Below are 23,284 nucleotides of genomic sequence, written 5' to 3' on the forward strand. Positions count from 1 at the left end.
CTTGCTTTTAATCTACCTTTTCTATATTTAGTATCGAGTCATTTTAAATTAAAAAAAAAAACAAACCCAAAACCAAAACCAAAAATCAAGGTCTGCACTGACAGTAAACCAAACCTTTTGAGTATGAATCCTGGAGGTTATTATTTAGCATTTAAAGGAAATAAATCATGGTGAGGGGATAATCTGAAACTTGGGAAATTTGAAGGCCACCTTAAGTGTTGAGATGGGGTGGGAAGGTTGAATATACCACCATTTACCATTCTTCAGATACCTCCAGACTCAATTTAAACATTTCAGTGAAAAAGGAGATGGGAGGGGACACGGGTCAAATCTCAGTTTCTTGTTTTGTTTTGTTTTTGTTTTTTTGTTTTTTGGTAGATGTAAACACTGAGCCAAAATATTTCACTGGAAAGACCTTCCTCCCCGGCTTGCGAGGATATCAACCTTACAAAAGTAATTTTTGGAGCACACTACCGAATACGCTCGTTCCAAAACTGTTACGGAAGCTCCAAGTTTTTAGTAAATACACAATCATTTTTCTTTTTCTCTCCAAGGACTCAGATAGCTGAAGCGAGGATGGGTCCCCCTCAGATTTCGTCCACGATCCAGCCAATCTGAGCCCGGATGCTAATTAGTTGCTCTCCCCCGATGAACACGCCTTTGTCGCTTGTAGGGCCGGACTACAAAGCCCAGAATGCCTCGCCCCTCCCTGATCAATGAGGGCTTATTTAAATGATCTCTGAGGTCTTGGACCCAGGCCAATCAGCTGTCAGGGCTCATGATAAATCGCAATGCATTATTGATAATAATAATTACTGGGACATGCGCGTTCCGGCCGAAGGGGGGTAAATTTCCCAACTCCAGGAATTTGTGGCGGAGTGGGCAAATAACCGCGGCTCTCCAGGCGCCCCGATGCTCGCACCATGTCGAGGCGCAAGCAGGCGAAACCCCAACACATCAACTCGGAGGAGGACCAGGGCGAACAGCAGCCGCAGCAGCCGGCCCCGGAGTTTGCAGATGCGGCCGCAGCGGCGCCGGCGGCGGGGGAGCCGGGTGAGTGGGGCTGGGGGCGCACGCCCCGGGCGGGCAGTTTCCGGGACGTTCGCGGGACCCTCGAAGGCGCGGACTTTGGGGAGCCAACGGCTACCACCGCAGGCTGTGGAACCGAGATCTGGGGGCTCAGTTCGTTCCAGAGGAGAGCGGCAGCCTCATTCCCCACCCCCACCCTCGTTAATTTTACACTTCTCCCCTTTTATCGCTTTTCCCCTCTTGTGTAAGTTTCACCCCCAGGTCTCGCTCTTATTGTAAAATTGACCCCCAGCCTCTCCTGTGTCCCTCATTCCTGAAAGGTTCCCTTCTCCTTGTCCTCTGTCCCTCTCGTAATTGGTTCCACTCCCCTCACTAGTAGCCTCCCCCCCACTTGTAACTTAGGCTCCCCTCCTCCCTCCCTGGCGCTGCTTTTTAAAAGAAAGACCCCGGGGGTCCCCACTCTTTCCCTCACCCGTTAGGGTCTTTGTAGGAGGCTGGGGAAGGGGCGCACCCTAGGAAGACCTCCCGGGGGAGCACGATCTGTTGCACGCGCCCCTCCCGGGCCAAGAGGGGGGAGGGGGCGCGACCTCTCCCCACCCCCGGGAGCTGGGGTGCGGGCCACCAGCGCTGCGGAGGGGATTGGAGGGCCCGAAGAGGTGGAGGAGAAGAGCACAGTATTTTCCTTTTTAAAAAAAATTTCTTTTTTGGTTTTCCTCTTTTCTCCCGGGGCTACGCCGCCTGCCGATCTTCGCCCTAACCTTTCGGGGCCTGACCTCCAGCCATCTTTGATTTCCGACTTCCTAAAAATAAACCGCGGCCGGCGGGAGGGGTGCGGGCCCCCAGGGGCGGGGGTCGCGGGCGCACAGCAGCCCCGCTGGGGTGCACCAGCCTGGCGTTTTGCGTGGCTTTTCTAGGGCGCCCGGCTTTCCAAACTCGCGCCCCGGGGGCCAGAGGGGAGAGGTCGGGCCAGGGCTGGGCGGTCGTGGCCAGGGCGAGCTCCGGGGGCTGACCCGGCCCACGCTTCCGCGCCGCGCGTCTACAGGGTCTGGAGGAGTTCGGGACCCCCAGCCCGGTCGGGAGCGGCCGAGCAAACTCCTCTCTTCCTAATCATGTAACCCAGGGGGCTTTAGGAGCCAGTCGATTTCCCACTATCTCCCCTCCGTCCTGGCCCGCCAAATTGTCGCCTGATAAGTTTTTCGTGTACGCGTGGGGGGAGGGGGCGTTTTTAACGTCCTCTTGGGCCTTGTTGGTGGCTTCTCTCCTCTCGCCGCCTGCTTTCTAATTTCCCAGCCCGTGATGGGGATGTGCGCGGCAACCCCAGACTCTCCGAGCCACAACTCCGATGGGAAAACGGTCGCTACGTTTTGGTTACCGTACCTTTTATTTCGGGGAGGGAATGTGGTAAATTTCCTAAATTTATAATATAATGTAAATCCCTATTTTTCCCCCCAAATAACATTTTTCCAGGGCAAATTAAAGAGATCGGCTTGACCGAGGGGGCGGCTGTGCGTTTTCGGACGTCCGATGGTCAGGGCAGCGTGCACCCAAGGTCGGAGGAGGGTGGACTCTCTTTGTGCCTTGGGAGGGGGAGTGGGGGGGGGAGAATGGAGAGGCTTCGTTGCCTGGCCCACCTGGAACAAAAGGGTTAACCCTCTGCCCGCCCGCTTCCTCCCGAGAGGAGGGGCGAGCTCCTGGCTCTGACCCCTCCCCTGGTCATGCTCTGACCTCCCCTTCCCCCTACTCGCTTCATTTTGGGTGGGCGCGCTCAAGTGGGGCTTTTGGTGGTGTTTGGCACCTTAGGGGGAGCTTCTTAAATTAACGCTAGCTGGAGTTTGCAATCAGTTAACCCGAGCTGGTTAGGATCGCGGGCCTGGCTGTGCGCTCCCTCCACGATTTGGGAGGGGGAGTTGCTATTGATCGCTTGGGTTGGAGTGGACGGCCGAGCTGCGCGCGGGCGCCCCCTGGAGGCCCAGCCTGGAACCTCGCCCTTTGCTGAGAGGCGGGTCCCTTCGCAGGTACCGGCTCACACCTGATGGGTGGGACAGGCTGGGGCAGGGGGATGGAGAGCGCTGGGCTGGGCTAGGGACTCCAGTCGGTTGCTTGAGCTGTCCCTGGCTGTGCCGGGTTTTCTTTGCCAAGTCTTTGGAATTCTTGGAAAGAATTCTTCGATCCTCGAATGTGTTTGCAGAGTCCCCCAGTTGCCACCATGGGACAGAAGGTAGTTTTCCCAAGCAGTACATTTTAACTGATGCATTTTGTATTTGAGCAGCCTGTATGTATCATTTTAAAAATCCAGTTTAGACTGGTCTTATTTTGCAAAGCCAATTTGTGACCCACTTATAAAGAATGTACTTTTTGCGGGAGGAAAATGAAGTCCGGCAAAAAATTAGCAGATCAAAAAATCTGCAGGTGGTCAGGGGACTCAGGCTACATACAGGAAAATTAGCATTTTCTCAAAAGAGTTTCAAATGCCCTTTGTGCTAAACTGGATTACAGCCATCAACGATTAAGATTCCCAAATTTCAAATAACTGCCTAGCCCTAGTTTCTAAACTGAAATGACCTACATTGGCAGTAAGGATTCTGAGAATAGGGCACTTGGGAGCTTATATTTTAATAGAGGGAGAGGGAAATCTTGTTGATCGAAGCGTTAATGTTGCAGGCCGACTTTCTGTGTTTCCATCTGAGTTTCTGAAAGGGGCTACAACTTGCCCACACCGCTTTTGTTCCGTTAAAAAGAAATTGCACAAGTCAGTGCTAGTTGGTCCTTCAAGCCTCTGCTGCCTTCCTCACGGTGGGGAGTTGGGGAGCCATCTTGGGAGGGAGGGATAGAGTTAATGCTTCCTCTTTTTAAATGAAGTTAGGTTTTGGTAAGATTTTAGAGTGAGGTGTGCATTCCAATCTGGTTGTATGACTTTCAGCTGTGTAGCCTTGATTTCTGAGCTTTTGGGTTCTTCCTCTGTACCATGGAGATGAAGCATGCTGTTTATTTAGATAGTTTCAACTATACAAGACCCACTGTGTGCTGAAAATGTGATCAGTAATTAATTTTGTTCAAAATAACAATGTTTTATTTTTTATTGTGTCAAGATGGCACTGAACTGCCAAGTTGAGATAATTCTGCAGTTTTATCTGTAGCCTACTGTGTGCCAGACACCAGGCTGGGGACCTCAACGACATTATCTGTAATCCTCATTTTTACTCATTTTGGAGTAAACTTTAACTCCTGGTTGCAGTGGCTTGCCCAGGGTTGCCTTGTCCTGTTTGATTTGAGCCTTGCTCTAAATCCAAGAAGCTGTGTTTATCGTGGTTTTAGAAGAGTTGGTTATGGGACGGGATTTTCTATCAGATGAGGGAGCTATGGTGAGTGTTCGGCTGGTTGAGTGTTATCTCTCCTCCTCCCTTTTAATTTTTGAGATGTGCCTTCGCAGGCTTTAGAATAAGAGGTCCTGGGAAGCAAGTCGAAAATAAAGCAGAGTTTGCATTTGGTGCTCTGGGCTTTACTGCCTTGGAAAAAATGATGGGAAGAGTTCAAGATACTCCCTTTTTCATCATCCTTAACCTATTGTGCTTTTGATTGTTTAAAAAAGCATCTAAAAATTTTAAAAGCTCTAAATCCATGTAAGAACTGCATCTCTGATCATTGCCATCTTTTTTTTTTTTTTCTAGATTTCAAGTCTATGTCAGGCTTTGTTCTAGGGGGATCTGGGGAAGGAGGCAGCAAAAGCTCCTGCCTTCATGGAGTTTACAAATTGCTTTAAAGATGAGCTCCAGTTGAGGCAATATGGGACGTATCTCTACAGCGTAAATAGCAGAGCTCGCACACCTTAGCTCAAAGAAACTTTGATTCTTTTACTTTTCCTTTTCAGCCGACTTGAATTTTGATCCAAGACCATTTGGAACAATTTTTTTTGGTACCTTAATTAAATAGAAAGTTAATTACTGCTCTAATTTGCCACCTACAAATTGAGTTAAGGGCTTGTTCCTTAAGTGTTTCCCGGATTGCTGAATTCAGATGTAAAATTAAACTGGTAAACCAGTTTCTTTGAACTGGTTCAGTACTTAAGGACATCTCAGTTTCCTTTTGTTTTTTGGTAAGCAGTTACCCTGCCGGTGGGGGTGGGGTAGAAGATGTTTATGTACTCTAGATAATCTGCTCATTGTAATTCTTTTAATATAGGAATGGGGGGGGGGGAGATAAGCTTGAGGCATAATGCTTTTCTCCAGATACACAGGTTTGTTTCTTAAGCATTTTCACTGGCTCCAGAATTTGATTGGCCTCTGGCAGATGAGCTTTCTTCCTATACAATAGTAAGAGTATTTTCTATCCATTTGGCAGTGATTGAATCTAAGCCCCCTGCTGGGTTTACTGCATTCTTCCAACTTATTGGATAACTAGATGCTGAGAGATAACATTCCTAAAATTCGGAGTGGGGGGTGGGGTGGAAGGATGGAAGATCTAGTTGCTGTGTAATCCCTCTGAACTTTGCTTTTTCCTTTTGGGAAGGGTTAACTTAAGCATACCCAGCAATTGTTCATAACAGAGTCCTCTTACTCTTTGGCAAATACGCTTTCAGTATTTGCCAGTGGTGGTCTGGATGTCGAAGTACTTTTTACTGCACCAGCAAACAGAGCTCCTGCTGTTTGAAGACTCAAGTGGGATGTTGCTGGTATTGCTTGGAGGCTGCAGAAGAGGCAAGCCTGTGTATACAGTGCAGGCAAGCTGGTATTCAGGTTGTAAATCACTCTTGGGAACTGTTGGATCCTTCTGGGGCAGGGAACTTAACCTTTTTTGTGCCACATTCACCCCTTCTCAACAGAATGTATTTAAATGCATACAATAAGATACATAGAAATACCAAGGAAATAAATTGCATTGAGATAACACTTAGTAAAAATGAAAACATTTGTGATATAGTAACATGTGCTTCTTTATGAACACAATAAAGGAGATCTAGCAGTCAGTCAGGTAACCAGAATTTCCAGTAATGCAACCGCATTGACATCATAGGAAAATACCTGCTTTCTGTTGATGACATAGGCATGGGTTCTGCAAATACCGCTGAGGTATGTTCCCCACGCTCATAATTGAAAGAAATGTTAAGTTTTAATTCAGCTGAGTGAAAATAAGGTTGCCATTTTTTTTTCCTGTCTAATTTCATCGGCCCCAGTTTAAAGAGTTATCTCCTTTAAAACCTGCATTGTCAGTAAGGGAATATTGTCCCCAAGGGGGTGAAAATTGGTTTTTTTTTGGGGGGGGGGCAAAAATGTTTATTGATGTTACAGTGGTTTGTGGCCTTCCAAAGGACCATAGTGCATAAACAGATAATATAGTATATTGGTGGTATTAAAATTTGGGGAGGGGGTGATTAGGAAAAAAAAACTTTAAAAGCCTTCCTAGAGGGGTAAAATGAAAAAAAGTTCAAGAAACTGCTCTAGAAGAAACAATTATAAATTAGGACACTAACTTTAGTTCCCTTCTTCAATAGTATTTAAGACTATAATCCCTGCTCTTGTGTTTTACCAGTATGGCACCTTGAGGCAGTTATTTCTGAGCCTTAGTTTCCATGTTTGCAAATTGGGAACAAAGATGCTTGTTTACGGGGCTACGAAGATAAGTGAGTTAAGGTATAGGAGTCTGAAGTGAGTGCTTTGTTGCAGTTTGTGGAGGATGGTAGTAGTTTTGCTTTGGCCCTTAACAAGCATTTGTACATGAGCTTTGTTAGAGATTTCCAGAAGTAGAATGGCTGAGAAAAGGGGTGTAACATGCTAATTAAAAAGAAGCCAAAGTACAAAAGTGTATACATTTATTTATTTATTTTTTTTGTGGTCACGCTGCACGGCACATGGCTCCCCGACCAGGGATCAAACCTGCGTCCCCTGCATTGGAAGTGTGGAGTCTTAACCACTGCACCGCCAGGGAAGTCCCAAAAGTGTATACCTTTTAAAGTTTCTCTTCCACCCCAGGCCTGTGCTCCAAGAGGCAGGGACCAGCCACAGCATCTATTATTTCAAAAGTTTCCCACGTACATACTTATATCTTTATCCCCAAACACAAAGAGGGGGGAGCACATTATCTATACATCCTGTTCTCTACACTTTTTTTCCTCTTGAAATCAGTCTTGGGCGGTTGTCTTATAGAGCAAGCATATATAATAAAGATCTACTTTATTTTTGAAGGCTACAAAGTAGTCATCTTTCCTGTACCCTGATTTATTCAATCAGAACCGTACTGACGGACCAGAGTGCATCCTTTTTTGTTTAGGCTGTTTGTTACTATGAAACCTGTATCCTGGTATCACAGAAAGTAAACTCCTAACAAGGGAATTGCTGGGTGGAAGGAGCATTGCACTAAAATGATGATGTCGGTGGATTGTGCTCTGAAGAAGTTGTATGTATTTATTTATTTTTTTTCTAAATTTTAAAAAACATTTATTTATTTATTTATTTTTGGCTGCATTGGGTCTTCGTTGCTGCGCGCGGGCTTTCTCTAGTTGTGGCGAGCGGGGGCTACTCTTCGTTGTGGTGCGCGGGCTTCTCATTGCAGTGGCTTCTCTTGTTGCAGAGCACAGGCTCTAGGCACGCAGGCTTCAGTAGTTGTGGCGCACGGGCTCAGTAGTTGTGGCTCACGAGCTTAGTTGCTCCGTGACATGTGGGATCTTCCCTGACCAGGGCTCGAACCCGTGTCCCCTGCATTGGCAGGCGGATTCTTAACCACTGCACCACCAGGGAAGTCCCAGTTGTATGTATTTATGGGCACCGGCCTACTGGTGTATTTCCCTCCCAAGAGAAACTTTTTAAGTTCCACTTCTAAAGTTCTTGACACAAAATTGCCAAAATTGTACTTCCAGAAAGATTGTGCCAGTTTAACAACCACCCCGCAAATACCGCATTAGAAGTCTTGGGAAAGTGTACCAATAGATACTATCTTAAGGGTTCTGGGAATTGACGAATATCTTTAACTTGATTCTTGGAAATTTGATTGCTTTGGAGCAGTTGTGGAGCCAGAAGGAAGGAGGTACCTACCTGCTACACTCCACATGGAAGTAGCAGGGGTGTATTGTGTCCGAAGTTAACCTCCCCACACCCCCATACCTGACCCATCAAGCTTTCCTGTCCCTCCTGGGGTTTCTGTGGGAAGAAAGGTAGTTGCCCCTCTCAACAGAAGAAACATACTATGCTTGGGAGGAAGTGTATCAAGGAAGAGTTCAAAGGGAGGGTCTGGGTCCTGCGTGCCTGGGTTTTAATGTTGGCTTCGCAGTTTACCACATGCCCTACCTTGGGGAAGTTAATGTCCTCTGTGCCTCAGTTTCCCCCTCTGTTAAATATAATAGTCTCTACCTCAAGAGTTGTTAATAACATGTAAATTACACCTGGTACATAATAAGTGCTCAAAAGTTATCTATGACTAGATTTTTCATTGTGTTGCCTTGGGTATAAGTCACATTACCTCCGAGTCTGTTTTTCTCATCTATAAATGGGGCTGATGTTTAATAGGGTTGGATGAGTGTAGTATGGAGCACGGGGCACCTGGAGGTTCTAGTCTGGACTACAGGAGGCTGGTAGGCTGCTCATCTTTTCATCAGCCCCCGTAGCCCCGGCCTTGCACTCAGTAGGAGGCGAGAAGTATTGTTAAATGAGTGAGGCTTTAAATGACTGGTACAAGCCTTATTGTGTTCAGCAGCCCTAGTTGCCCAGGTAACCAGATAAGCCGCCAAAATAGAGAAGGTGGAGAAACTGATGTTCACTGAATACCTACAGTATCTGCACTTTCAGGTCATAGGATGGTGCCAGGCTCACAGTCAGCACTCAACAAACATTTGTTAAATTAATCACATCACTTAACACAGGCATCTAACTTACGTGGTTGTCATGATTTTACACATTTAATAGAAATCCTGAGGGGTAGGCCCACCATATCAAACCTGTTTTCCATGGATTGCTCCTGACCTGTTTTCTTTCTCTCGGCTCACCCCCGACCCACATACACCTTGCAGAACTTCTGATGATTATTTAGTTTGAAATTAGGAAAAATTAACTCAATTTATTAAGGCCGTGCTACGGAAATGTAAAAGAACCAGTGTTTGAAAATCTGATGGAAAGCATAGCTCTTTCTCAAGAGAAATACACTTTGTTGCAAGATCAGCCCCTCCCCAAAATGTTGACTGACTCCTCAGTCAAAAACCCATGCTGTTGGGAAATGTAATCACCCAAGGAATTGAGGCAAAATGGGTTAGTTGGCTTTACAAAGTGATGATTTTATTTAAAAGATAAGTGGATACTGACTGGCCTTACCCCCATGCATTTGTACATTTCAAATAGGTTTTGTTTTAAACAAAAATGGTCACACCTTACAAACCGTGCTGTAACCTACTTCCACCTAACTTCTGTCTCCATGTCAGGACACACGGAAATTCTGCATCGTTTTTGTACTGTGGGTAAACCAAAATTTACCTTTTTTTTTTTTTTTTTCTTTTGTGGCTATAAACATTTCTGTGAAAAATATCCTTCTTCCTCCATGGATTTTTTAAAAAAATAAGTTTATTTATTTATTTATTTTGGCTGTGTTGGGTCTTTGTTTGCTGCGCGCAGGCTTTCTCTGGTTGCGGCGAGTGGAGGCTGCTTGTTGCGGAGAGCAGGCTTCAGTAGTTGTGGCTCATGGGCTCTAGAGCGCAGGCTCAGTAGTTATGGCGCACGGGCTTTGTTGTTCCCGCGGCATGTGGGATCTTCCCGGCCCGTGTCCCCTGCACTGGCAGGTGGATTCTTAACCACTGCACCACCAGGGAAGTCCTCTCCATGGGTCTTTGTATACGTGTGCAAATGTCTGTGGTTTGGATCTGCACACCTGGAGTTGCTGGGTCTGACGTGTGCCTATATGACTTCTCAGTGGTAAGGTGTACATATAATAGGTTAGGCAGGAAATGAGAAAAATAAAGTAGCTTAGAGATTCTCCACCCGCCAGGACTCAGGCATCTGGCTAAAGCACAGTCCCCCAAAAAGGCATTTGAACGTGCAGACGAGCAGTCACTGTGAAGGAAATAGGACCCAACTGCAAAAGAAGTCCAGGGACCACTCATTTTCAGGAATAGAACTACCCAGAATAGGATGGTTGTTTGATTTTTGTGTAACAGAGTAGAAGTTGCAAATGGAAGGTGAGGAATAAAATCCATCATTCCCATCCCTTCCTTCCTCTCTTGGGCTTCTTTCTTTGTTTAATGGCTTATTAATCCTTTGATGTCCTGTTAAGGCATTTCTATAGGTTTTTCATAATCAGGAAGGTCAGTGAAGTTTTTTTTCTTGGACATGCAATCTTTCCTTTTTTTTCAGTGTGTTTTTTCTTGTATGAAAATACTCCTAGGACTATCTGCCTCATCTTCCCGTGTACGGTTCTCCATATTTTAGGTGAATTTATTACTGCTCTCATAATTTTTAGCACCTTTAAACTTTCATTGTCCCTGGTGGGAAGGTACACTTACCACATTGTCTGAATGAGTGACTTACTGCAATTTCACTTTCGATGGGCCCAGGATGGAGATGAGCGGCCATGAATTGAGCAGGTTTCCAACATCATTTTATGGTGGCATGAAATCCATTTGCCTTTCAAGCCAGCTCTCAGTTGAGGGTGAGGGCCAGAGCTCCAAGGGGATTATTTTAATGAATTGTATGCGTTTCCCAGGGCTGCCTTAATAAGTTGGCACAGACTAGATGGTTTAAGACAGATTTATTCTCACAGTTCTGGAGGGTGGACACCTGAAATTTAGGAGTTGCAGGGTTCCTTTTGGAGCCTCTGAGGGTGAGTCTGTACCAGGCCTCCTCCCTACCTTTTGTTGGCTTCCAGCTGTCCTTGGCTTATAAAAGCCACATAACTCCTGCCTTGGCTTCGCATGGCCTTATTCTGTCTCATGTCACTTTCTTTTCTCCTTAAGGACACCAGATACTGGGCTTGGGACCCACCCTAATTACAGTTGCAAAGATTTCCCCCCCTGCCCCAAAGACGGTCACTTGCACAGGTGCAGGGGTTAGGATTGGACATTTTGGGGGTTATGATTTGACCCACTACCTAAGTGATTGGTTCACTGAGACTCTTTGGATGCCTCGTTCCCTTACACAGTTTTGTGCGTGTTGGGACGCAGATCACGAAGACCTCTGGATTGTGAGCTGCGGTTTTTCTCAAGAAATTGCCCTACATCCTTTCTTGGGTAGAGTTCTTAGCTTTTTCTCTCTTGTCGCAGGTACTCCAATGAACCCCCCAGGGAGTGGCGATGACGTGAACGTGGACGGAGCAGGGATAAAGAGGCCTCGGCGGGAGGAGACTCACATCTGTGAGAAATGCTGTGCCGAGTTCTTCAGTTTCTCGGAGTTCTTAGACCATAAGAAAAATTGCACTAAAAATCCACCTGTCCTCATCATGAACGACAGCGAGGGGCCGGTGCCTTCAGAAGACTTCTCCGGGGCTGTGCTGAGCCACCAGCCACGCAGCCCAAGCAGGAAGGACGGTCACAGAGAGGACGGTGGCAGCTCAGGGGACACGAGGGAGAAGCCGGGGGCAGAGTCCGTCGTGTACTTAAAGACGGAGGCCGCCCTGCCGCCTACACCCCAGGACATAAGCTATTTACCCAAAGGCAAAGTGGCCAACACCAACGTCACGCTTCAAGCACTACGGGGCACCAAGGTGGCCGTGAACCAGCGGGGCGCGGACGCGCCCCCAGCCCCGCTGCCCGGCGCCAGCAGCATCCCCTGGGTCCTCGAGCAGATCCTGTGTCTGCAGCAGCAGCAGCTCCAGCAAATCCAGCTCACGGAGCAGATCCGCGTGCAGGTGAACCTGTGGGCCTCCCACGCCCTCCACTCCAGCGGCGTGGCCGGAGCCGACTCCCTGAAGACGCTGGGCGGCCACGTGTCCCAGCAGGTTTCGGCGGCTGTGGCTCTGCTCAGCCAGAAGGCGGGGAGCCCGGCTTTGCCCCTGGACACCTTGAAGCCAGCCAAGCTACCTCACACCAGCATCCCTTCCGCTGCCAGCTCCGTGTCCCCGGGGCTGACGCCCTTCGCCCTGAAGCCAGATGGGACCCGGGTGCTCCCCAACGTCCTGTCGCGTCTCCCAGGGGCGTTGCTACCTCAGGCCCCAGGCTCTGTGCTCTTCCAGAGCCCCTTCTCCGCGGTGGCGTTAGACCCGTCCAAGAAAGGGAAAGGGAAGCCACCGAGTGTCTCCCCGGTAGATGTCAAACCCAAGGACGAGGTCCTCTACAAGCACAAGTGTAAGTACTGTAGCAAGGTTTTTGGGACTGATAGCTCCTTGCAGATCCACCTCCGCTCCCACACCGGAGAGAGACCCTTCGTGTGCTCTGTCTGCGGCCACCGCTTCACCACCAAGGGCAACCTCAAGGTGCACTTCCATCGGCATCCCCAGGTGAAGGCAAACCCCCAGCTGTTTGCCGAGTTCCACGACAAGATGGCGGCAGGCAGTGGCCTTCCCTACGCGCTCTCTGGCCCTGTCCCCGTAGATGAATCCGGGCTCTCCTTAGACAACAAACCCGTCCTTGCGACGGGGACCCCCAATGTAGGGCTACCTCAGAATCTCTCTTCAGGGACTAACCCCAAGGACCTCATGGGTGGCCCATTGCCCAACGACCTGCAGCCCGGGCCTTCTCCGGAAAGTGAGGATGGATCCATCCTACCTGGGGTGGGGCTAAACCATAATTCCCCGAGGGTTGGTGCCTTCCAAGGGAGTGGGACACCCGAGCCGGGGTCAGAGACCCTGAAACTGCAGCAGCTGGTGGAGAACATCGACAAGGCCACCATCGACCCCAACGAATGTCTCATATGCCGCCGTGTCTTAAGCTGCCAAAGTTCCCTCAAGATGCATTACCGCACCCACACCGGGGAGAGGCCGTTCCAGTGTAAGATCTGTGGTCGAGCCTTCTCCACCAAAGGCAACCTGAAGACGCACCTCGGGGTGCACCGGACCAACACGTCCATAAAGACGCAGCATTCGTGCCCCATCTGCCAGAAGAAGTTTACCAACGCGGTCATGCTGCAGCAGCATATTCGGATGCACATGGGCGGTCAGATTCCCAACACGCCTCTGCCGGAGAATCCCTGTGACTTTACAGGTCCCGAGCCAATGATGGTCGGTGAAAATGGCAGTACAAGCGTTGTCTGTCATGATGATGTCGAAAGCATCGATGTAGACAAAGTCTGCTCCCAGGAGGCCCCTGGCAGCTCCTCGAAGGTCCCCATGCCCCTTCCCAGCATCCACTCGGCATCACCTACTCTAGGGCTGTCCTCGATGGCTTCCCTAGATGCCCCGGGGAAGACAGGTCTCGCTGGTCTTGTCCTGCAGCGACAGAGCAGCCGAGAAAATGGTTCAGTGGAGAGTGATGGCTTGACCAACGACTCTTCCTCCTCAGTGATGGGGGACCAGGAGTATCCGAGCCGAAGTCCAGATGTCCTGGAGACCACATCCTTCCAGGCAGTCTCCCCAGCCAATAGCCAAGCGGAGAGTGTCAAGTCCAAGTCTCCTGATGCTGGTGGCAAAGTGGATAGCTCCGAGAACAGCCGCCCTGAGACGGAAGGTGATAGAGCTTTGGATTTAACTTAGGTCCATTCTGGGCACAGAGTCATCCAAAAGGAACCTGGGTTGAACTTGACAAATGGAGAGTGTGGTATATGTGAAATAGCTCCTCTGTAGGGCGACTAGCCTTTCTGTGGGTACTTCTGGATAGAGGGCAATAATAACTACCTCTGTCATAGTAGAGACATGCTTTTATTTACGACGGTTCTTGCAAGCTGGGTGTGGACAGCGTACTTAATTTTGGTGGGTTTTTATTTTTGTGTTTGAGCCCTGTGAGGGCAACATGGGTAATCCTAAGTAAATGCTCCAGTAGAAGAATATTTGAGAAAGTGGGCACTGCTTTTTGGCCAGTGAGATAAGCCATAGTTCCTTGATTCTGAAATCCCACTCCCTTATGTAAAGTTCACAAATTAATAACTCTTGAGGGAGAGAAAAGAATCTAACCTATTTTAAACGCGCCCCATATAAATGGGGTGCCTATTGACGGCATTAATGGCAAAAATGGGGGAACAGCAACAGCGTAGAATCAGAAAGATAGTGTCAGGGCCTACTTTATAAAGGTAACTGTATGCAGGAATTTGAACTTGGAATTGCATTGCCTGTGACTGTGTTGCCGATACCTTTAAAGCCAAAATAGTAACCTTCTCTGAAGTGCTGGAGTCATTCTCCGTGCAGATAAACAAGTAAAAGGAAAGCTGCTTCCAAGGTGTCAATTTCCTGAATGCTTTTTCCAGGCTGTCAAACAGTGGGGCAGTTGTGGTCAAAGCTCCTTTTTTTTTTGGATTGAAGAATGAATGACTGTAGGATGATAATTTGGGATTTTTTTTTTCTGTGCACACCAGGTCGGAGCAGTGGCCCACCGACATTTATCCGAGCCCAGCCAGCCTATGTCAAAGTTGAAGTTCCTGGTGCGTTTGTTGGTCCCGCGACCATGTCCCCAGGCGTGACACCTTTGCTAGCCATCCAGCCCCGACGACAGGCCAAGCAGCACGGCTGCACAAGGTGCGGGAAGAACTTCTCATCTGCCAGCGCGCTTCAGATTCACGAGCGGACTCACACCGGGGAGAAGCCTTTCGTGTGTAACATTTGTGGGCGAGCTTTTACCACCAAAGGCAACTTGAAGGTGAGTTCAAGCCTCGCAGTGCAGTCAAAAAAGAAAAAAGAAGAAAGAGACTTTCTCACATTACAACATCTCTGAAGTTGGGATGATCATTGTAGTCAGTGCCTGCGTGAAATCGTTCAAGTCTGGAAACACAGATGATGTTTGTCATGTATTGTAATGTAGTGTTGATAAATCCTTTACGGATTTGCCTGTGCTTTCAGACTTGATGACCACCCTGTACGTTGGTTTTTGTTTTCCTGGCCTGCTAGGTTGAAATAAATACCACGAGTTAAACGTATATATAGTGCCACTGGAGTTAAAGGAAGAAAGCCTCCAGGTTTATTGGCCTTTCTTTGAAACTGAACAGCTGGGTTCTTCCAAAGAATGTCCTGTGTCTATTGTTAGGGTAAGTTGGTTCCACCTAAGATATTACCTGGGAGACTGTCCCATGTAAGGATCGAAAGTGGCCTGTGTAAGGACACAGGATGGGAAACCTGGGTTTCCCTCATGGTCCTGCCTCTACTTTGTTCCAGGTGTGTTTCTCTGGGCCTCTTTTCTCTAGCCAGCTCTCCAGTGAGTAGACTAGTTGAATTCTTTGTAGTGAGAATAAAGGTTGAAACTTCATCTTAAAGTTGACCTAGAAGACCTCATATCATTTTAGAAATTAAAAGTACTTATTAAAAAAACTATATTCTTTTAATTTTTTAGTCTAGGTGGCAAAAATGTCAGGGGAGGAACATGGAAGTAATTTAATCTGTAATCCCAACTTCCAGAAATATAAAGCTTAAATTTGTTCAGGGGCCTTGGAATCAATCTGGGGAAGGTTTGGAGCTGCTATTGCTGCATAAGTGGCTTTGGGCAGGTGGCTCCTGTGCCTCGGTTTCTCAGGCATGGGGATCGTGGTAATGACCTCAGGGTTGCTTGGAGATTAATTGAGTTGTATTAGTGTTTCACATGATGCCAGGAACATCTTAATAATTTCTTGGAGTGATGAAGAACAAGTCACTTCTGAGCCCGCTGGGATAACTACTAACTTCTAAGGATGTCAGTGAAGTGACGTGAGAATACTTGAAACCCAGTACCCACCACGTTCTTCAACTCTTTATAAAGAAAGGGATTTGAAAACTCAAAAGCCAGACCAGGAAAATAATTGCAGAAAGGAGGCCGGCCAGGTTGAAGAAGCAGTAAGTGGTAGGATCTCTTTCCTCTTCAGAAGAGTCCTTGCCTTGTCTGCTACCATAGATGAAATAACGTTCATTCCCCGTGGCCTCGTGTAACCTTCCCAACTAGGCTTATTTTTCTCTGCAGCAGTGATTACTCTTGTTGACACACTATGTATTTAGGATGTCAGCTCCATCAGGCCAGGGTCTGTTTTGTTCAAAGATTATTTTTTTAACTCAAATTTTTATTCAAGTAATTGTCGATTCATGCAAAGGGAGCAGTCATACAGAGATGCTTACCCACTTTGCTAGTTTCTCCCAGTGATAGAATTTTGTACAACTATAGAATAAATAATAACCAGGATATTGACATTGATGTAACCTACTGGTCTTACAGATTTTCCCATTTTACTTATACTCCGTGTCTGTATGTGTTAAGTTCCGTACCATTTGTTAACTGTGTAAGTTTGTGTGTTCACAAGTTGTAACCCTAGCACTTGAAACAACGCTGCTATGTAGTAGGTGTTGACAAAACTGTACATGTGAACAGTGGGAGGAGGAAAATTGGAGTGTGTATTCCCCACCTCTGTTGCCCTTACTTGCCTCTAGGCAGGAATGTAGATCCATGGTTGCCAGATGATCTGATTTTTTTTTTTTCCCCCAAGAGAATAGGTATCTGTATTTTTTTTTTTTTTTTTTAATAAATTTATTTATTTATTTTTGGGTGCATTGGGTCTTCGTTGCTGCACCGGGGCTTTTCTTTAGTTGCGGCGAGCGGGGGCTACTCTTTGTTGCGGTGTGCAGGCTTCTCATTGCGGTGGCTTCTCTTGTTGCGGAGCACAGGCTCTAGGCGCATGGGCTTCAGTAGTTGTGGCACGTGGGCTCAGTAGTTGTGGCTCGCGGGCTCCAGAGCGCAGGCTCAGTAGTTGTGGCGCACGGGCTTAGTTGCTCCGCGGCATGTGGGATCTTCCCGGACCAGGGCTGGAACCCGTGTCTCCTGCATTGGCAGGCGGATTCTTAACCACTGCGTCACCAGGGAAGCCCAATATCTGGATTTTTTTAATATGAAATCTAATTTTAAAATATAAGTTTAGATAGACCAAACCCATAGGCAGACTTGACTTTGGTTTGCCCACATGCAATCCCATCTCTGTTTTGGTGGAAACCTTTCTGTCCCTCTTCCCACAGGTCCATTATATGACGCATGGGGCCAACAATAGCTCGGCACGCCGTGGCAGGAAGCTGGCCATCGAGAACACCATGGCTCTATTAGGAACGGACGGAAAGAGGGTCCCCGAGATATTTCCCAAGGAAATCCTGGCCCCTTCGGTGAACGTGGACCCTGTTGTGTGGAACCAGTACACCACCATGCTCAATGGTGGTCTGGCCATGAAGACCAACGAAATCTCCGTGATCCAGAGTGGTGGCATTCCCACCCTCCCGGTGTCGCTGGGGGCCAGCTCCGTGGTGAATAACACCGCTACCTCCAAGATGGATGGCTCCCAGTCGGCCATCAGTGCCGAGGTGGAGAAGCCGGGAGCTGCCGACAGTGTCCCCAAACACCAGTTCCCTCACTTCCTGGAGGAAAACAAGATTGCCGTCAGCTAAGCTACAGGAGAACGCACGTCAAAGGAGCAGTGCAGTGACCTCTCTAGAACTGTCCCTTTTTTGTTTGTTTTTCTTAAAGACCCCCATCTCCTCCAGTTTTCTTCCTGATGTGCAAATAATGTTTACAGTTGTGACCACAACCTCAGGCACATCCTACAATCACAATGTTGCTATGCTGCTTTGCAAAAACAAACAAACAAACAAGAAAAATCAAAAAAAAAAATTCATACTAAAACAAATATAGACTAGTATTTTTTTTTAATTTTGGAAAGAAGCGGGTCTTGCAAAGTAGTTTTGTTACTTGCAACAAACTATATACATAAAACCTTTGTACAACCTAGAGGAACTGTTTCCAAAGACTGTCACCCATTTCAAGTTGGAAGGTGTTGAAGCACCATGGAGAAGACAACTGTTTTGCCTGTTTGGGGGTTGGGGGGAGGGGTGGGTGGGTACTGTATTCTTACTTCTGCGGTGACTGTATGCGGGTAAATGGACAAGGTCTGTCGTCTGTTTAGGGACCTGTTTGGTATTCTCCCAACCCTACACCCATTTTTCTTTTCTTTTTTGAATGTACTTTTTTTTTTTTTTTTTTAAACCAAGGTTGTAGAATTCCAAATTGTTTTTCAACCTTGGAACCTTAAGTAGAATGCCCTCAAGTGGACGGATTTTTAGTCCTTAGAGAGTCGGTGTGTGTGTTGCTGCTTATTTAAATACAGTTCAGTTGGAGCCCCAAGAGTGCCAAGGTGTCCTCCCTAAGCTTTCCAGATGCCCTTCTTCTTCCTAAAACCAGGAGAGGTGAGCACCTGAGCAGGGAATCTCAGGTGACTTAATTTAGTTCACCGGTGCCTACTCTGAAGAGCTGGGTGTCCGTTCTTGAAGAAACAAACTCACCAGAAGGGCGTGTCTTCTTATTATATACTAATAACTTCTTATACTAATTTGTACCAGAAGTTCCTTGATTGTGACTTATGCCAAGTAATTATGAAGATTTTTTTTTTTCCTGAGTATTGCATGAAGGCTACCAAGTTGGAACAGGCAAGTCCTGGATGTGAAAGCTTTAATTTATCTACCTCATTCATGTGTTATTTTTGTAGCTATAGTCTCTATTTTCTTATTTGATGACCGCTGAAGTGTTCCTAGGCCCTGTCGTAAACCTAAGAGTTGATGTATTGGTGGGAGCAGCTGGAAGTTCAAGATGTTGTTGTGATTCTGTTTTTCTTAATCCCCCTTTTGTATATGTGATATTAAGCAGACGATGAAGCGTTACTCTTGAGGATTTAACACGGAAGGAGAAAGAAAGACCCACATTTCTGGGTGAAGTCTTTGCCCCTCTATGTGGAAAAGTGGATTGCAACTGTTCTCAAGTCTGTCTCTCGGTAATTGCACCTGACTTTAGGATCCAAAAAAATTTTTTTTTGTTTTGCCAAGTTGTGCCTTTCCTTCTGGAATTGTAAGTGAACACAATAATAGTACCTGTTTACACTGTGAAGTGGATATTGTTACAGAAAATACACCAGAGGCTTTCTCACTTGTTAAGCTAATAATGCCTTGTGAATGTATGATCTACGGAGAAACCCCTGTAGTTTTTACCTGCTGATGCTGTCTGTCTGTTGGAGAATAAATTTTGGATGGTTCTTTTTTTCACCACCAGGCGTGTATGTAAGTTTTTCTGGTAGTTTCTGCTCTAAACTTGAGAATCCTGGACTTCCCTGGTGGTCCAGTGGTTAAGACTCCACGCTTCAAATGCAGTGGGTGCGGGTTCGATCCCTGGTGGGGGAACTAAGATCCCACATGCTGCACAGCGCAGCCAAAAAATTTTTTAAAAAAACCTGAGAATCCTTAATTGACAATCATTTCCAGCTCCCTCGGGACCCTCTAAGTCCTGGAATTGAAGCTACACATCTGGTTACACCTGTGCTTGACCCACTACTCAAGCACACACAACTAACTACTTGCTGGTTGGTATCTTTCTTTTTTAAGGCATTTTATTAGAGTCCTCTCCTTCTAGAGAACTTTGCTTGTGTTCGCTTGTAGCTGTGGAAAATTTATCAGGCCCTAGATGATCCCACATCTCAACCCATCCATACCTGGTTACATGTCACTGGGCAGAGAGACAGGTTCTGGTTTTTGTTTTTGTTTTTTTTTTGGCCATGCCACACTGCATGCGGGATCTTAGTTCCCCGACCAGAGATCAAACCTGTGCCCCCTGCAGTGGAGTGCAGGGCCCTAACCCCTGGACCGCCATGGAATTCCCAGAGAGGCAGTATCTTTAATCATCTCATACTTAACAGACTGGCTGCTTAGAAGGGGATGGGCTGAGAATCACATAGGAGGTGGGATTTAATTCCAAGGGAAGAGTCTTAGAGAGCGTGGTGGGAAAAGTGCTCCTTGAGGAGAGACATAAGGGCAGGACCATGGTAATGTCCTCCTCCCGGCATAGTACTCTCTTGTGCTGTGTTGTGTCTTTGCAAGACACAGCATCAGGCTCATTATGTAATGGTTGTGGGTACCGCAGCATCCTGGAAAGGAGTCTTTTGACATCCAGGAAAGGTCTAGGAGTTGTGTCCTTATGGCCTTTGACCTGATGTGAGCTCTGCGTGTCAACTTCCTTTGCAGGTGGATGCCCTCCTCCCCAAGGTTTGATGTTCTTTGACCTCAACTCATCTAAATTTAGGGTAAAGCAGCCACTCTGTTGACTGAGAGCAAGATAAACCCAATCATTTAGATAATTGACATGGAAGGATCTAAGCCAGGGGTCCCCATCCCTGGGCAGCGGACCGGTACCAATCCGCGGCCTGTTAGGAACTGGGCCACACGGCAGGAGGTGAGCGACAGGCGAGCAAGCAAAGCTTCGTCTGCCCCTCCCCATCGCTCGCATTACCGCCTGAACTTTCCCCCACCCCTGTCTGTGGAAAAATTGTCTTCCACGAAACCAGTCCCTGGTGCCAAAAAGGTTGGGGACCGCTGATCTAAACTAATATTCCCTAGTCCCAAGTATTCAGAATTTTCATCCTTTCTCACACTTGATACTACCCTACAGCTAAGTTTTATGTCTTTCTAGATTCGAATGTATGAGAATTGTTTTACTTAAGTGAAAAATATGTTTCCTCCTTTCACATACTTGAGACATCTTTCCAAGGTAAAGCACATTTCTGGCTAATCCTTTTTAAATATCTGCAATAATACAAACATGTTTAATCAGCTATTGCTAGACAGTATTCATGTTTCCTTCAGACTTTGATTTTGATCATCTTTGTGGTCTAATTTTTCTTGCACTTGACTCCAGGGTGAATTCCTCCTTGAGGGATTGCTAGGACAAAGATTATGAATGTTTCCACGTGTGTTTGCAGTTGTTTTCGTAAGCGTGTATGTGTGTGTGTGGCTGTTTTCTCGGCCTTAATCTTTGAAGCCAGAATAGGTTGTGAGCAGTACAGCTGCCATAGAACGTATTCTTTTAACTTGAGACCTGCCTGCGTTGTGTCTTCCTCTATGGGTTCTGTGTATTCACAACTGTTTTTGATACTTGATGGATGATGATTTGAGGGAGTCTCAAAAGGCTTTTGACTTTAAGAATAAACTTCCTGTTATTTGTCAGTTATATCTCAGTAAAGCTGAAAAAAAAGAATAAACTTCCACCTTTCCTGCTGGCCCTCTGCTTTCAGTTGGCACGCCCAGAACCTGCTTAAAGACAAGTGTTCTGGGAAAGGATTTGTTGCTTTGCATTTGCAGGAACGTGCATTTGCAGAGGGCCTGGAGAAAGCTTGGGAGAGGCCCACCTCCAGGTGGAAAAGTTGCACCTTTATGGCGGCAGAACTTGCCAAGAGCCACTGAGTCAGGTGACGGTGTAGCTAAACCCTAACATCAGGGGAGGTGTTGAAAATCTGCACATTTACAGGAAGCCCTTCAATAGAGTTTCAAGAGTAACTCCCATTGTTTACAACTCAGCAGATCCCTGAGGCCAAACAGGAAACTTACATGTCAGGATACATAGAAAGTCCAGAAATAAAATGAGGGAGGAGTTAGATGAAACAGGTACATTTCAAATCTGGGGAAAAGAAGGGTTCATCATGAGAACACTGGCTGTTCATTTGGGCAAGAAGTCCCAGCTCAACACTTTGGCGGGGTGCCTGCCCTAAGACAAGATAACATGGAACCTTGGATATCTTGTCTGCAAAATGGGGATGATATTTGATGCATAAGACGATGGTGAGACGATGCATTTTTATGCTCATCTAATCTGAGACTTAGTGTAAAATAGCCATCACTGTTTCCCGTTTAGTTCAGAAAATCAACACTATCCTACTTTAGTTGGGTATGATTTGTCCCAACTCTGGATCAGGCGGAGTCTCCTGGTTCAATCTGTTGGGACTGAGGAAGGAAGTCATGTGGGTCAGAAGCCCCCAGGCGGTGGGCAGCTCCTTTACCTTCAAGGTGATGTGGTTCTTTGCAGCTCATAACACATGGGACATGCATGAAATGACATATGTCATCATTCTCTGATTAATAAAATGCGAAAAAAAAGTAGGCTGGTGGGGTAATTTCTAAGGTGGGTTTTCTGCGTGTCTTCTTCAAATACAGACACATGAGGAACGGTATTTCAGCAGTAGTTACAATTTCATTGGTTCCTGCGTGTACATTTTACCCCCTCTCCACCACCCCTTCGACAAATTACCCCAGGACATTTGGATGCTTGTGGTTGGAAGTTACAAAATGGCAGAACCTTGCCGGTTCTAGGCCCTTTCTTGGTATTGGGAGCCTATGTCGAATCCATCAAAGAGCTATATTTGACTAACCTTGTGACTCCGACCTTGTCTTGATTGAGACCTAAACACCACAGCAGCTAATTCATACCTTTGCTTTCTTCTCTCCTTGGCACCACTGATTTTATGGATTCTGTAACCATGTAAATCATTTAAAGGGGCACTTTTTCCAGTGGAGAAAGCATATACTTCTTGTGGAGTAATTATTCTCAGTCCTAGCTATTCCCTTAGTTCTGTTTTCTTGTTTCCAAACAAAATCATTAACCGCTTAAATAAAGAATGCTCATTTCTCTTCAAAGAAATTGAGTTAGCTTTCAAAGTTTAATTAAAGTCTCGTAATATGCTCAAAGAAGCAACTGCTTTTGGTCGAGGGGTTTATTGCTCTTGGCATCCATGGAAATTCAAGACTTTTGCCTAAAAAAAACCCCCAAACACCAAAAAACCCCAGGTCCTTCCTTATCACTTTTCTGTGACTAATTCCAACTATTTCTTTTTTTTTTTTCTTTAAATCCAACTATTTCTAAATAAAAGAAAAATGGAGAATTAGCTAAGCTAGGCCAAAATGAGGATAAGTAAATTTACCTCTCAAAAGTGGACGTTGCAATCGCGGTATTAAGGTAAGACCTCGCAAATGTGTTTAAAAGAAGCATCAAGCTCTGCGCTTCAAAGTCTAAATATTTGAAAGTGACTTTCCTGGGAGAAGAATGAACATCCCAAATGACTTGTATTTCTTGCCCTCTCTTCCCCTCCCCTGTCATTTTCCACCCTCCAACCCTTTGTAAACAATCTATTGTTTTAAGGAAAGAAGTAAGTTGAAAGAAATACCAGTGTGCTAAAGACAAGGTGTGGAACAAAGGATACAAAGGTTTATTTTATCCTGAAGGGATAATTGTGGGTCCTTAAATTAAAAGCAGTGAAACAAATGACCTTCTCTGGTGGTAAGTGCTGAAGATATACCTGGTGTCAAAGTTAGGTTTGCCCCTTTTCTTATTTACTTCACCTGAATCAGTTTTTGTTTTGTTTTGCTTTTTAATGTTTGCCAAGTACTCTGATGGCTT

The 23,284-nt window shown here is 46.4% G+C and overlaps 1 protein-coding gene across 2 annotated transcripts; it reads left to right on the forward strand.

Annotated features, from left to right (window-relative positions):
* The first annotated feature begins 851 nt into the window (after positions 1-851).
* Positions 852-17,591, forward strand: SALL4 (spalt like transcription factor 4). 2 transcript variants are annotated; one of them, XM_061209405.1, is made up of 4 exons: positions 852-1,053; positions 11,261-13,597; positions 14,439-14,719; positions 17,047-17,591. In XM_061209405.1, exons 1-4 carry the CDS (start codon positions 924-926, stop codon positions 17,464-17,466), a joined length of 3,168 nt encoding a protein of 1,055 aa, XP_061065388.1. In that variant the 5' UTR covers positions 852-923; the 3' UTR covers positions 17,467-17,591. The 2 variants fall into 2 exon arrangements, with proteins under 2 accessions (XP_061065388.1, XP_061065387.1); XM_061209404.1 differs by lacking the exon at positions 852-1,053 and having other exon boundaries at positions 11,119-13,597.
* Positions 17,592-23,284: the final 5,693 nt, after the last annotated feature.

This window comes from Eubalaena glacialis, chromosome 13 (genome assembly GCF_028564815.1).
Source record: "Eubalaena glacialis isolate mEubGla1 chromosome 13, mEubGla1.1.hap2.+ XY, whole genome shotgun sequence".
NCBI classification, from domain to species: Eukaryota; Metazoa; Chordata; class Mammalia; order Artiodactyla; family Balaenidae; genus Eubalaena; species Eubalaena glacialis.

Excerpts from the sequence above, each read along its gene's own strand:
- SALL4 (XM_061209404.1), top strand. The coding sequence starts at position 11,119 with ATGCCTCGTTCCCTTACACAGTTTTGTGCGTGTTGGGACGCAGATCAC. Across the intron at positions 13,598-14,438 it reads CAGCCGCCCTGAGACGGAAG|GTCGGAGCAGTGGCCCACCG; the intron begins GTGATAGAGCTT and ends TGTGCACACCAG. Across the intron at positions 14,720-17,046 it reads CCACCAAAGGCAACTTGAAG|GTCCATTATATGACGCATGG; the intron begins GTGAGTTCAAGC and ends CTCTTCCCACAG.